This window comes from Ictalurus furcatus, chromosome 18, assembly GCF_023375685.1.
Source record: "Ictalurus furcatus strain D&B chromosome 18, Billie_1.0, whole genome shotgun sequence".
NCBI lineage: Eukaryota > Metazoa > Chordata > Actinopteri > Siluriformes > Ictaluridae > Ictalurus > Ictalurus furcatus.
In genome coordinates this window covers 11,134,676-11,146,966 of record NC_071272.1, presented here as the reverse complement: position 1 = coordinate 11,146,966, position 12,291 = coordinate 11,134,676, and the positions used below count along the sequence as shown (strand labels likewise).

Sequence of the window (12,291 nt, the reverse complement as noted above, 5' to 3'; positions counted from 1 at the left end):
AAAAAAAAAAAAAAAAAAAAAAAACACCACCACTATCCTCTCTGCATTTGGAAACCTCAAATTCCAAATATAAAAGCATTACAAACGAGGTATGTCCTATAATTTTAATCTGGCTATAATTAGTTTAGATGTTTACTTCTATAATAGCAGGAACACTACTAAAAGTTCACCAAGTTCTTAAAAGGTTACTGATATAAAACGACTCCAGAAATGGGGGGCATTGGCAAAACGGCAGAGTCTTCTTCACTGCTATACACATCAGCATAGAGAGATAGCTTCCTTCCAGTCTAGGAGCCTCCGTGGCGACTGGCATGGGCACCCATACGCAGAGGATCCTGGGAAGGATAATGCACCTGGCCTGGAGGCCTCATGGCCATTGGAGGTGGCATAGGAGGGGCCATAGGATCCATGGAGGGGTACATAGGGGGGCCAAAACCTGCAGAGCACAGCAGAGAAAGTGAGAGTGCAGCCAAAAAAATAATAAATCCTCACATTTCATCATTTCTAGACAATGTACCTGGGGGTGGAGGCATGGCTACTCCAGGGGGAGGAGGGATTCCTAAATTCATGACTGCAGGACCGGTGTTAGGTGCCAAGTTGAAATAGTTAGCCGAGATGTCATCGGTGGAGACGGGTGGTGGAGGCAATGCTGTAGAAAATAAGCTTGTTATATAATAAGGAATATAGTCCAGACTCTACAAATTTGTCAATTACTTAAAAAAAAAAAATGCATATACATAAGCCTTGTGTCTCAGTTCATTCTCTGTTATAATTCAAACTTTATAGTAAATCACTTAAGGCAATATAAAATTTATTCACTACATTACAGTGGCAGGCTCAGACAAATATGCCTAGACACACCACAGGTTGCTGTAGGAATTTATATAAACCAACACAGCAACTAAATGTAGAAATAAACTCACTACATTACACTGAAAACTCTGATCAGATCATTTCAACATAAACTAGAAATTATCAGCATGTTGGGGATTTAGTTCAACAAAAATTATGTAAGTAATTATATCATCACTTTTTGCCATCACTGTCTAGGCCATAGGTTCTGAACCTTGTAGTTGCAAGACACGGAGGAGGTCACAGGAGGTGCTTAAACCAGCCATTATTTCCTAACAAAGCTCTATGCATATAAACCTGATTTATGTAGTACTTAAGTAAGGGATAACCCTCGGCTGTGTGTGTGTGTGTGTTACACGATTTTAATGCACGATGCGGAACCACCAGACGCAAAATGGCATTAAAATCATGTAACGCACACCTAGCCATGTTTTATCCCGCTTATACCATGGTCACTTTCATCACTGTAAGAATAAAAATAACAGTTAATTTTCGTATTTTAAAGATTAGAATTCTGCCCGCTCTAAATCATGCACAGAAAGTAGTGCGATCAGATTACATTTATTTGAATGTATTTTAATAAATGGTTATGAGAGAGAGAAAGAGAGAGATTGTGCATGTGTGAATTACCTGTGTCTGTGCTGCGTCTCTGCTAATAATGAAGCTGAGAGTTTAACTACTGTATGCAACTGTAACTATGTCACTGGATTATAACTGGAATTACCTGTGAATTATACAGTTTGAGCACACACCTTCTAGCCAATCAGACAGACCATGGTATAATAATAAATCATCATTTTTCAAGTACCTTCAGATTATCATTAAAATTCTTTAAACCTCTGTTCAATCTGAAGCTCCCTTTTTTTTTTTTTTTTTTTTTTTTTTTTTTACACCCATTGTAAAGCAGACCTCCGCAAAGCCATGTCCAACATGTAGTCATGATCACCAAAATGGTATTTATGCCGTGCATACAGTGGCTACTTAACCCTTTCATGCAGAATTTATGCAAAACTGAATTTTGCAGCGTCTCTAGATGTAAACCATATTTTATATATATATAAAAAAAATTTCCTTCGAGAGCTTCTATTATTTTGGTCATAAATATAACATTTTAAACCTGAATGTTAACAATTTTTGGATATGTTTAGAAAAACCCAATTCATGCAATTATATATTAAATGTAATCTAAAGAATCTGGATATAACAATTGCATGAACTGTGTTTTTAATAAATATATCAATTATATTAAAAAGTGAATAGTGAGAACCCCATGAATTTGAAGAAGAAAAAAAAGCATTAAACTTTTTTCCTAAAATAAAGAACCTCTTCCGGTCTTGTTTATAAACAAAAATTGTTAACATTCACGCCTAAAATATTTTTTGTTTATGACCAAAATTATAGAAAGTATTGAAAAAAAAAATAATGAAAGCAGCTGATTTTGAAGGTTTTAAAAATAAATTAATTTAAAAAAAAAAAAAAAAAAAAAGGCACCAAAGGGTGGACACAGACAATTCTGTAGCCTAGCGTAACATCATACATGTTGGTTAGAAATCCAGACTTTTTAAAAGCCACAGACCACTAAAGTGAACATGTCATTGGATAAATGATGTGTGATACCATTCAATGATGATGCACGTTTATAATATTTACAGATATTTGCACATTATATTTACTGAACCAGTGCAACAAAGCACAGGAATGTATGCACCACACCGTGAGAAGCATGGGACAAGTTGCTTCTGGTGTAAAATGGGCTTTACACCCTTGAAAATATTACAGGAGAGCAATACGTGAACCTAAATAAACCCAACCATTTGCTAGCAGTTATTTAACGGATGCAGTATTCGGTGCCCTTGTGTGAATCAAAGAATTTTAAGCTTGAGTACCCCTGGTCTAAGCAACAAGAATGTCCTCCGAGGACCGTTCTCCAAAAGCTCCACCCAGATGGTGTGTATATAAGGATTGAGAAACTGCTAAATGTCCAAATCTAATTTAAAACTAGTAGAGATCACTTTCCAGTGCATAGACCACATAAACAATCCTGTTAGGAGTAACAGATCGTTAGCTGTACGTGCAAGCATACCTCCAGGGAGGCCGGGCACAGGCTCCAGTCTGATCCCACTCTCAGTCACACCTTCCTTTTCTCCATCTTTTCCTCGTGCTGCCTGGGACCTAATCCATTTAAAAAAAAAAAAACAACACATTATTTTCACAGGCATGGATCAACAACACCCTGGTCAAAGTTATTGTTCTTAATAACAACTCTGAGCATTAAATCATAAACCAACCACACCAGACACTTTCCTACTAGAACTGGCTTTTCCTTCACTGCTCAGTGACCTACCTGCCCCATTTGACATTGAGACGATGGCCATGAATGATGAGCTTGTTGAAGGATTTCTCAGCGGCCGTCTCAGCAGCCTGACGCGTGGCAAACTGGATGAAGGCACACTGCTGCCTCTGCACTACGGTGATTGTGCGGATCTCCCCAAACTGATAGAAATGGTTCCTGAAGAAAAAAAACGAAAAAAAAAAAAAAAAACTCCAGTTACAACCTGAAGGTCACAGAAGCCAACTCTAGTAGCCTTGAACAATGAATATAACCATCCTGATTATGTTATTTATCATCTTACATACCTGAGTTCTGAATCTGTAATAGTATCTGCTAGGCCTCCGATGTAGAGTGTGGTGATGGACTTGTCCTCAGGTGGGTCTAACCTAGGCATGGTGGAGGCTCGCTTCAACAGCTTATTAGCCACCGGGTCATTGATGCCATAGTAGCGGTCCTTAATGTTCTGATCAGCCAGTGGGTCATCTGGATCAGTGGGCTTCTCATGCCTATGGTACAGTATTGCACCCAACAATCAGCACGGCTGTGAGGAGATTTAATAAACATGAGTCCAGTAAGAGTAGTAGCTCACCTGTAAGGGCACTCCTCTCCCCTACGGCATTCTCCTTTCACCCAGAAAGAGCAGATGTGAGGTCTGTTCCTCTTGTAGTAAGGAGTGGTGCGAGCGAGCTTCAATAGCATGTCACTGGCACTGGGGGCTTTACCCAGTGCACCGACTGGCCGTGTGCCATCAGAGTTTGCAATCTAGAAATAGGACATTTAAAAATAAATAAATAAACTAAAATGTTATAGAACACAGCCGTACAAGCAGAGCCTTGGAAGACAGAGTGAATGGCAGAAAGAACAATGATAAATTGTTGACTGAGCACAACGGAAGTGTCCAGAAATGAGTCTCTGAACGCAACGCTTACACAACCCCACTGTTCTCACAGACACATCCACCCACCTTGCTCACAGCAAAGCTGCTGCATACAATAGTGACATTTTATTTTTAAATGTCATTTTGTTGCTGTGGAAGCTGTGGACTGAGCTCGTAGCAAAGGAAGGTGCAAATACCAGTTCGGAGATATGGAACACAGTGCAGGTATGACAAGTCATAAGAACAAGGTCACGTAAAATATAATGCTGCATTTTCACCAGCCATTTTTGACCTCTGCGTGATCAGCAGACAAAGTGGGGAAAATGGACGCCCCCATATTCAGATTTTGTTAGCAACTCGAAAGAGTGACGTACATTTCCCTCTCTCAAACAGCAGACTGTATAGTCCATGTTTTAGATTTAACAATTGAATGTCTGTATCTTGAAGCCAACACTTGTATATACATTATAAATCATTTAAATATAAAAAGTTTTACTTTGGTTATTTCTGATGCTGTGCATAACCAAATTGAGAAGAATGCCCCAAGTTGACTTCAGTTGTGGTGGCATTTCATGTCGCAAAAGACATGGTCCCCATTTACTCTGTCGAGAAAGAAGGGTTCACTAAGTTGTGCAAAAAGTAGTAACAGTGCCATCAATAGCAAATAGTGCAAGCAAGTTAGGTTTTTTTATATCCTTTCTTAAAATATTCTTTATTTAAAAGAATCAGTTTGCACTATTTGCTATCGATGGTGCTGTTACTGTCTACATTTTGCAAAGTTCAAAAAAAAGTTGAAAAGACTCGAGTTTTTGCTTTTTTCAATATCTCCCAGACTTAATTTCAACATTACTATTAAAACAAGGTCATGCAGGGTTCGTTTGTTTTGTTGGCCTGTGATCATCTCCACAACCTAGCTCAAGTTATTTCACTCTGCACATTCCTCCCTTTCAATCACACACGCATGTGAGTTAAGCACAAGCAGATCCCTCTTGTGGCTAAAAGTTTGTGCGTGTTACAAGCCAGGTCCTTGTGCTCTGCATCCAATAACCACTTTGGATTGCCTATCCGTAGCATGATGGATATTTTGCTATAGACACAACTACAAGTTATTTTCTTACAATACAAAAAATAAAGAGATATCATAGGGTCCTAGAGTGGACAAGGGGAAAAAAAATACAGAATATTTGTGATTGGTATGATATTGGTGAGAATGTAGGGATAATGTTTTTACCCCTCAAACGTGCACTGAGCAACAGTGTAAAAAAAATCAAAGAAAATAGCTAGGTAAAAGTCTGATGGTTTCTTAAGCCAGGTGCACACTGTGCGATTTTTAATACTCCTTTGCGACTGTTGCTTGTCAGACTGTAGGAACATGATCCCTGCTGTAAGCCATGTCACACTATAGGATCTCAGAAGTCATTAATGTCAGACTGTACGACAGTCAAGACACGAAAAACGGACCCATGCAAGAAGTCTCGTATTGAGTAGGATAAGCCACACTACAGGACTGTGCATCAAACCTACTGACACTATCTTCAAATTGGCTGTCGGGGAACACGTCAAACTAACGATCAAAGACTACAGTTTTTGGCCCAGGATTATAGGAATCATTTAGGATTCTCCATATTTGTGTCAGACGACCAAATCATGGCCAAAATCGTACTGTGCGAACCCGGCTTTAGTTACATACAGTCTTAAGTTTTTTTTCCACCAAAAGAGACCAGGAACTTGTGAATTCACAGGACAAAGTTCATAAAAGTGGCAAGGCAGCAGATGAAATTCAATTCTATAATTTATTATGTTTGGTCTGATGCTGCCTCATCGCTATCGCCGTAGTAACAGATTGAAAAAATTATACATATACCTCTAGATATATAAATATACAGCTAAACTGCAGACGTAGGAACAATAGGAGTAGTAAAATACTAATCAAATCCATTTCTAATTCTATGTGGCATAGCCATGATGTGTCTTGATTTAATTTACAGTCAGAATGTACTGCCCGACTTCCTTCAATAGTTTTTTTTTTTTAAAATAAATGGCAAATATCATAAATAATAACAGCGAGAACCCATATAATCACCTCTCTCTCCATGTTTTGGGTGTAGTACTCTTTGTTCACGTCCGATCTTGGCATGTCATCTTTAACCGACAGCCCTGTGTCTCTGACTTGAATGGGTAAACCTACAGCGGGTTGGAGAAAGAATTTTTGTTTTTAAATGAAAGTAAATGTGAATGCATGTGAGCAGTGCGCAGCTCTGTAAACCTGAATCAATTAAACTGAGAGATGTTCAGTACCGTACTCCAGATCCAGCAGGCAGGTCTGACAAACGTTTTTCATCTTACTGCAGGTCTGACACACCTCTGTCTTCTTAAAACGCATCCTGACCCCAGGACACCAGCGGAACACGGTGAAGGGACGGGCACAGATCTGGCATAGAACCAGAACACAGGCCGTGTTAAATATTTCACATCAAATAATTATAACAATAATAATAATGAAAAGGAGGTAACAAAAAGCAGTGAGTTTTTTTACCTTGCACTCTTTGCCATACTTTTCTTTGGTCTGTGCAAAATAAAGAAATGGACAAGTCAGTGAGGAGTAGCTAATCCGCCATGTTTCCTCTACACACTTATGCCAACATTAAAGCTCGGTTATGAGATTTTAATAAGCGCAAGGTCTTTGCTTTTGGTACTAATCCTCTAGCATATTTCATAATGAAATACGACCCGCTGTCTCATTTCTACCACCCGATATGTGCACGTGACCTAATATTGCAGCGTTCCTTCAATCCTGTTCACGTTGCATGGATTCCATGTGCGCCACTGCACTTCATTTGTATTAACAAAACAAAACCAAAACCAATATCCAAATGTCATTGGCAATATGGCAGTGAAACACAGCAGATAGGGACAGTCAACACTGAGTCAACTGAACTTACAACACGGTTCACTTAAATCCATGACAGGGGAGAGCGGGAAAGTGAATAAACTGCACGTGTGTTTATTTAGATTAATTCAAAATATCATGATCATGCAAAAACATTCCTCTGCAGCTAGTATGTATTACACCTTTAAACTTCCCAACATAAAGATCGTGGAAGTGTGGAATTTGCATGCTCGTGGACTTAAACAGAGAACGAGCGAAAAACCAAACACAACAAGGCATAACGGCTTGCATTTCACATCCGTTTCTTAGGTTACGTCCACATTAATCCGAACAGTTTTCGTTTTTAAAACGCTCTTCTTCTACATTGGCGGTTTCCAAAAACTGCTTGTCCACACTATAACATCTGAAAATGCTTATATCCCTATACTGCACATGCATAAAAAAAGTCTAAAAACGTCATCGTTTTTGAATATCTCGGGTTTCTCAGACCACACTACAAAGTAAAAAGGCATTTTTGATTTTATCCAAAAGCTCCGTTTTCACTGGACGACCAAAGGGGGGGAGAAGAAAAAGGAAAAAAAAAGGGCATCTCAGTGTGGACAGAAGGCCAAAAGGAGGGGGGGGGTGTTCAAATGTAACTGGATTTCATGCCATCTTCATGAAACATATATAAATATGGCAAACTGACTCACAACCATAATCTGAGAATAGATGCATATACGTGTTAACTTTGGCCCTTTGAAAGCTCACAGAAATATTATGTCTATAAGAAACATGAAGAATCTTCTTATGGCAAGTCAAACGATCCATAACTGAGTTTAAAAGTCCGCCAGCTTGTAATAATGCGCACTGTGACCTTGAGCTCAATATTAAAATCTACATACTCACCATTCGGATGTATGGATTCTCTCCCAAACATGTCTGACAGAGAATAGGGAAGTCCTGTTTGAGAAAAGACAAAAAGGATGTAGTTCAGTGTTTAGACGTGGAAAGACTGAATAGAGCAAGCAGAAATTTCTTTACTGCATATACATCGTCCTATGGAGAGCCCATTATATGAGACTTCAGGTGGTATCATTTCCTGTCATTTGAACACAGCGTTAATTTCCTTGTGCACAGCTGAGCAACACTGGAACACCCCCCCCCACCCCACAACATTAAGCTACCAATAAACACAGACACACCCACTTAGTGGTTTTCTCTCATTTATATTCTTAAAAAACTTTATAGAAATATTAAAGTTTTTTTAAGTCTACACTCCAGGACACGCTTTGATTTAAGATCATGAGCCTTTAAAATGTGAATCAGCATGTTCAAACCACCACAGCAGACCATTACTCCAATGTAAAACAATAATCATGATTAGTCAATTCATGATGGCTCATTGGTATAGAGATGAAACATATTTAGTATATCTAATAACAGTCATCTACTATCTAATAACCAACCATCTGACCATGTAAGAAAGTAGATTTAAATATCGGACTCCAGGACACGTTATTTGCAAAGAACAAAGTGTTCCAAACGGATATAATAGGAGGCACACTAATTACTCCTTTTTTAAAAAGCTTGTCAAAAATGTTCACAAAGCATCGTGTTGAGAATAGAGGCATGTTTCCACGTTAACAAAGCAGAAGGTTTTACTTTCGTCTGAGTGCATGTGAGCGGCGGTCAGATATGAAGCTCGCAGGACCAAAAAAAAAAGATCACATTCATTAATTAAAACAAGTAGTGCTCCATGATGCATTTACACTGTAGATTCATCATTAATAACTGCCTAACAGAACTAACAACATTTCTTTGACAATTTCAAGGTGCCCCTACCCTCCAAAAAAAAAAGAAAGAAAAAAAACAGTATAACGGCAAAAGCTGGATTGAAATAACATCTCTAGCTGAAAGCAATTATGAACTGGAGAGATGTAGCTGAGGTCGAGGAGTTGTCTGAGCCAGAAGACCCATCCAGAAGACACTGCTGCCATTTCTGAGTCCATTTCTACATGAATATTTGGAGCACTAAACAGACAGATACAGAGAACAGCATTGTATTATACCACTAACAGGCTTGGTTTGTCCTTAATTAGTTTCACTAATGTTGGGGGGGTTTTGGATTCCCTAGTTCCCACTGAAGATTTTTTTTATCTATGAAATCATCGGTCCACACGTGGACATCATGCAAGAACAAACTTAATTTGTATAAAATGTGTGTACATTCTTGATGTTCATAATTGTTATTTTTCCAGTTATTTGGTTTGCTTTTTAAAAAACATTATTTTAATTAAGCTTCATGCAGTAAAATGAATATGACATTAATTCATTTTCAGTAGTACACCGTTTAGTTTTCTAACCTGCTACAGCATGTTATTATGGCTTTTGCCGTTTTAAAGGTAACATTTTTCTCAAGATTAGGTGGGGGGGGGGGTGCAGAGAGATTGGAAGGGGGGCGCAAATTGTTTTCAAGAAAAAAGAAAAAACACAGACAGGGCATCATTTGGGTACTCTGCATTTTATCGCTTTTCAAATAGAATACGCATAAATGAAAAACCCCACATTCCCTCTCCGTCTGTATTTTCTCTTTGCTGGGGAGAAGCAGATCTTAGCCGGTCTTTTACCTAGCTGTCAGTGAAGACCAGTGTTGCCAACTTAGAAACTTTTTTTTTAAGTTAAAAAAAAAAAAAAAAAAAAAGCACCTAGCAACAAAACTAAACTTTTTGGACAAACCTTAACAACTTTCCAAAAATCACCAGTACTGTCCTGCAAGCACGAGGTCTTGCTTTCCCGCTTTCCCTCTCTCTGCATCTGCTCTGTTCAGTGAGTGTCTGAGAGCCGGAGATTTAACAACATCATGGACAACCAGACACGACCTTCGTCCCAATTTACATCATTCTTATGCGAATGTTTTTAGAATGCAAGATGAATGTAATGGAACATGTTTTACATGTAAAATAGTCCACATTATTACAGCCTAGTTCTCTTGTTCAAAGCAGCAAGTGTTCAGAAACATTTTTGATCATTCATGTTCCATACCTGTCCGTTATATAGTTTTATAAAAGTCGTAATAGTTATTTTTTTAAAAATCATAAAAGTTATGAAAAGTAATAAGAAAAAGTACAAAAACACAACAGCAAAATATATATATATATATATATATATATATATATATATATATATATATATATATATATATATACACACACACACACACACACATATATATACACACACACATACATATATATCTATACATACATATAGATTTTATATATATATATATATATATATATATATATATATATATATGTATGTATATATGTATGTATATGTGTGTGTGTGTGTATATATATATATATATATATATATATATATATATATATATATATATATATATACACACACACACACGATAGGGGAGGCTTGGGAGGGTTTAGTTAGTTACAAAAGCTTGAGAACCTCTGATCTAGAGCATCTACAAAATAACTGACAGGAAGCCGATCCAAACACAAGAAAGCCTTCCGGACCGGAAATCAGCTTTCCAAACGGGTTTTCTCAGACACTTAATACACTTGTGCTGAGACCACGACTTAAACAATTATTTTTCATGTTCGAGATATTTTGCTGGTTATTTTGTACAAGTAATACATTTAAAAACGACTATTACACCTTTAATGAGCAGTTTACATAGAAATAACAACCTGCTTAAAAGTTAGAGCTGGAATTGTTTGTACTGAATGTTAACAGTGTACCATTTTCTGTTTTCTACCTAAAATGTTAATGAGTGAATTAAAACATACTTAGAAACGCATTCCCTCTTTCCATAAAAAATAATGCCCAAAATGAACGTTTTCATGCGGTGTGTATACACATGGTCTGGAAATGTAAAAAAAATAATAATAATCAAGACACTGGAATTAAAACGTATAGTAAAAATTACAGAATTGTTAAATATTTTCAGCAGTTTATAATAACAAAGAAGCATGGATATTGTTTTTAATACATTTCATAATTTAAAGCGTTATTATTTAGCTAGCTAATACTAATGCTTTTATGCGAGTTAGCTAAGGCTTTACTTACCATTTACAGCCACACTATATAAAATAACGTAAATACGTTAAAACAAATTGAGTACGTGTTTTTTAAGTATTTGGTTATACGTAGTGTTCATTGGTTTTAACGAGTTTTTTAAATTTTTATTTAGTTTTAGTTAATGAGCTAACTAGCTTACATTAGCAGCACGTTAGCTTGCTAACGCACTAGGCCGGCTACAACAGCTTGCTAGCTGAGAGACAACCCTAGACGATTATCCACACAGTTTTGTGGTAAACATTATATATATATATATATATATATATATATATATATATATATATATATATATATATATATATATATCGCTAAAACTGCGATAATAAACTGAAATTTTATTAATAGAAAATGTCTAATATACTTACAGAGTCCTCCCAATTCTGTCTGTTGTACGTGTTAGAGCCTAAGGAAGTCGCCATTTTAGAATCTTCTTCTTCTTCTTCTTCTTCTTCTTGTTTTAATGGTGGTTGGCAAACCAGCTAAAGGTGCATTACCGCCACCTACTGGACTGGAGTGTGGGCAGTAGATTGGCACAGAGTTTACCGAACTTTTCCAGGGCAGGGCTCCCCAAATGGCATTAAAATTTGACCGAGGCCCCCCTTTTGCAAGTTGTCTTTAAAACACGTTAAAATACAGACTTCTGAATATAGCCCCCATCTTACATCTTTACATTACATTACATTAGGAATTGATTGTGTGGGTGTGTGTGTGCGTGGCTGTCTGAGAGTGAGAAAAAGAAAACATACTAGTGGGTGGGATGGGTACACCAAATTGTTGAGGCCCCCCGGGCGCCCCCTGGCGGCCCCCACTTTGAAAACCACTGGATTGGCAGAAAAAATAAAATAAAACGGAATAATAATAATAATACCGAAACAATACTATATAAATAAAAGAAAATAAAGAGATAAATAACTATATACTATATATTCCTACTAGATTACTAAAGTCTCTCACTTATCCCAGTATTTTTTAGATAGTTTATTAGGGGGCGGTGCATTTTCCCAGATGTTTTCCCCAGCAAGCCATTTTAGAATACCGAATACTAGAGTTGAAGAAAAAAAACATTCTTCTAGGTGCTTTTTGCTCGTCGTTTACTGGCCAAAATACAAATGTCACATTCCTCCCTATATACGTGCACTGTCTAGGGTGTATAAGCCATTACTTCACACCCTAGGTAGCGCACTAAGTATAAACTAAGTAGTTATTTGGGATTCCTCCTCAAATCAGCGGTAACACTGGATGAATACCAAATAACACTAC

General features: G+C 37.3%; 1 protein-coding gene across 2 annotated transcripts in view; it reads right to left on the bottom strand.

Moving 5' to 3' along the window:
• rbm22 (RNA binding motif protein 22) overlaps positions 1 to 12,071 on the bottom strand; it is a 12,161-nt gene extending 90 nt beyond the window's left edge. Inside the window, exons 1-12 of one of the 2 annotated variants that reach the window (XM_053648610.1) lie at positions 11,778 to 12,071; positions 11,397 to 11,539; positions 7,840 to 7,893; positions 6,598 to 6,627; positions 6,360 to 6,492; positions 6,145 to 6,245; positions 3,774 to 3,946; positions 3,490 to 3,690; positions 3,197 to 3,361; positions 2,936 to 3,024; positions 518 to 649; positions 1 to 436 (exon numbers count right to left, since the gene is read on the bottom strand). The exon at positions 1 to 436 is cut by the window's left edge and continues 90 nt beyond it. In XM_053648610.1, coding sequence (XP_053504585.1) covers positions 288 to 436; positions 518 to 649; positions 2,936 to 3,024; positions 3,197 to 3,361; positions 3,490 to 3,690; positions 3,774 to 3,946; positions 6,145 to 6,245; positions 6,360 to 6,492; positions 6,598 to 6,627; positions 7,840 to 7,893; positions 11,397 to 11,450 — 1,281 coding nt within the window. In that variant the 5' untranslated portion in view covers positions 11,451 to 11,539; positions 11,778 to 12,071 and the 3' untranslated portion in view covers positions 1 to 287. Of the gene's footprint in view, positions 437 to 517; positions 650 to 2,935; positions 3,025 to 3,196; positions 3,362 to 3,489; positions 3,691 to 3,773; positions 3,947 to 6,144; positions 6,246 to 6,359; positions 6,493 to 6,597; positions 6,628 to 7,839; positions 7,894 to 10,739; positions 10,759 to 11,396; positions 11,540 to 11,777 lie in introns of those variants that run through there. The other variant, XM_053648611.1, reaches the window with a different exon arrangement.
• Between the last annotated feature and the right edge of the window lie 220 nt (positions 12,072 to 12,291).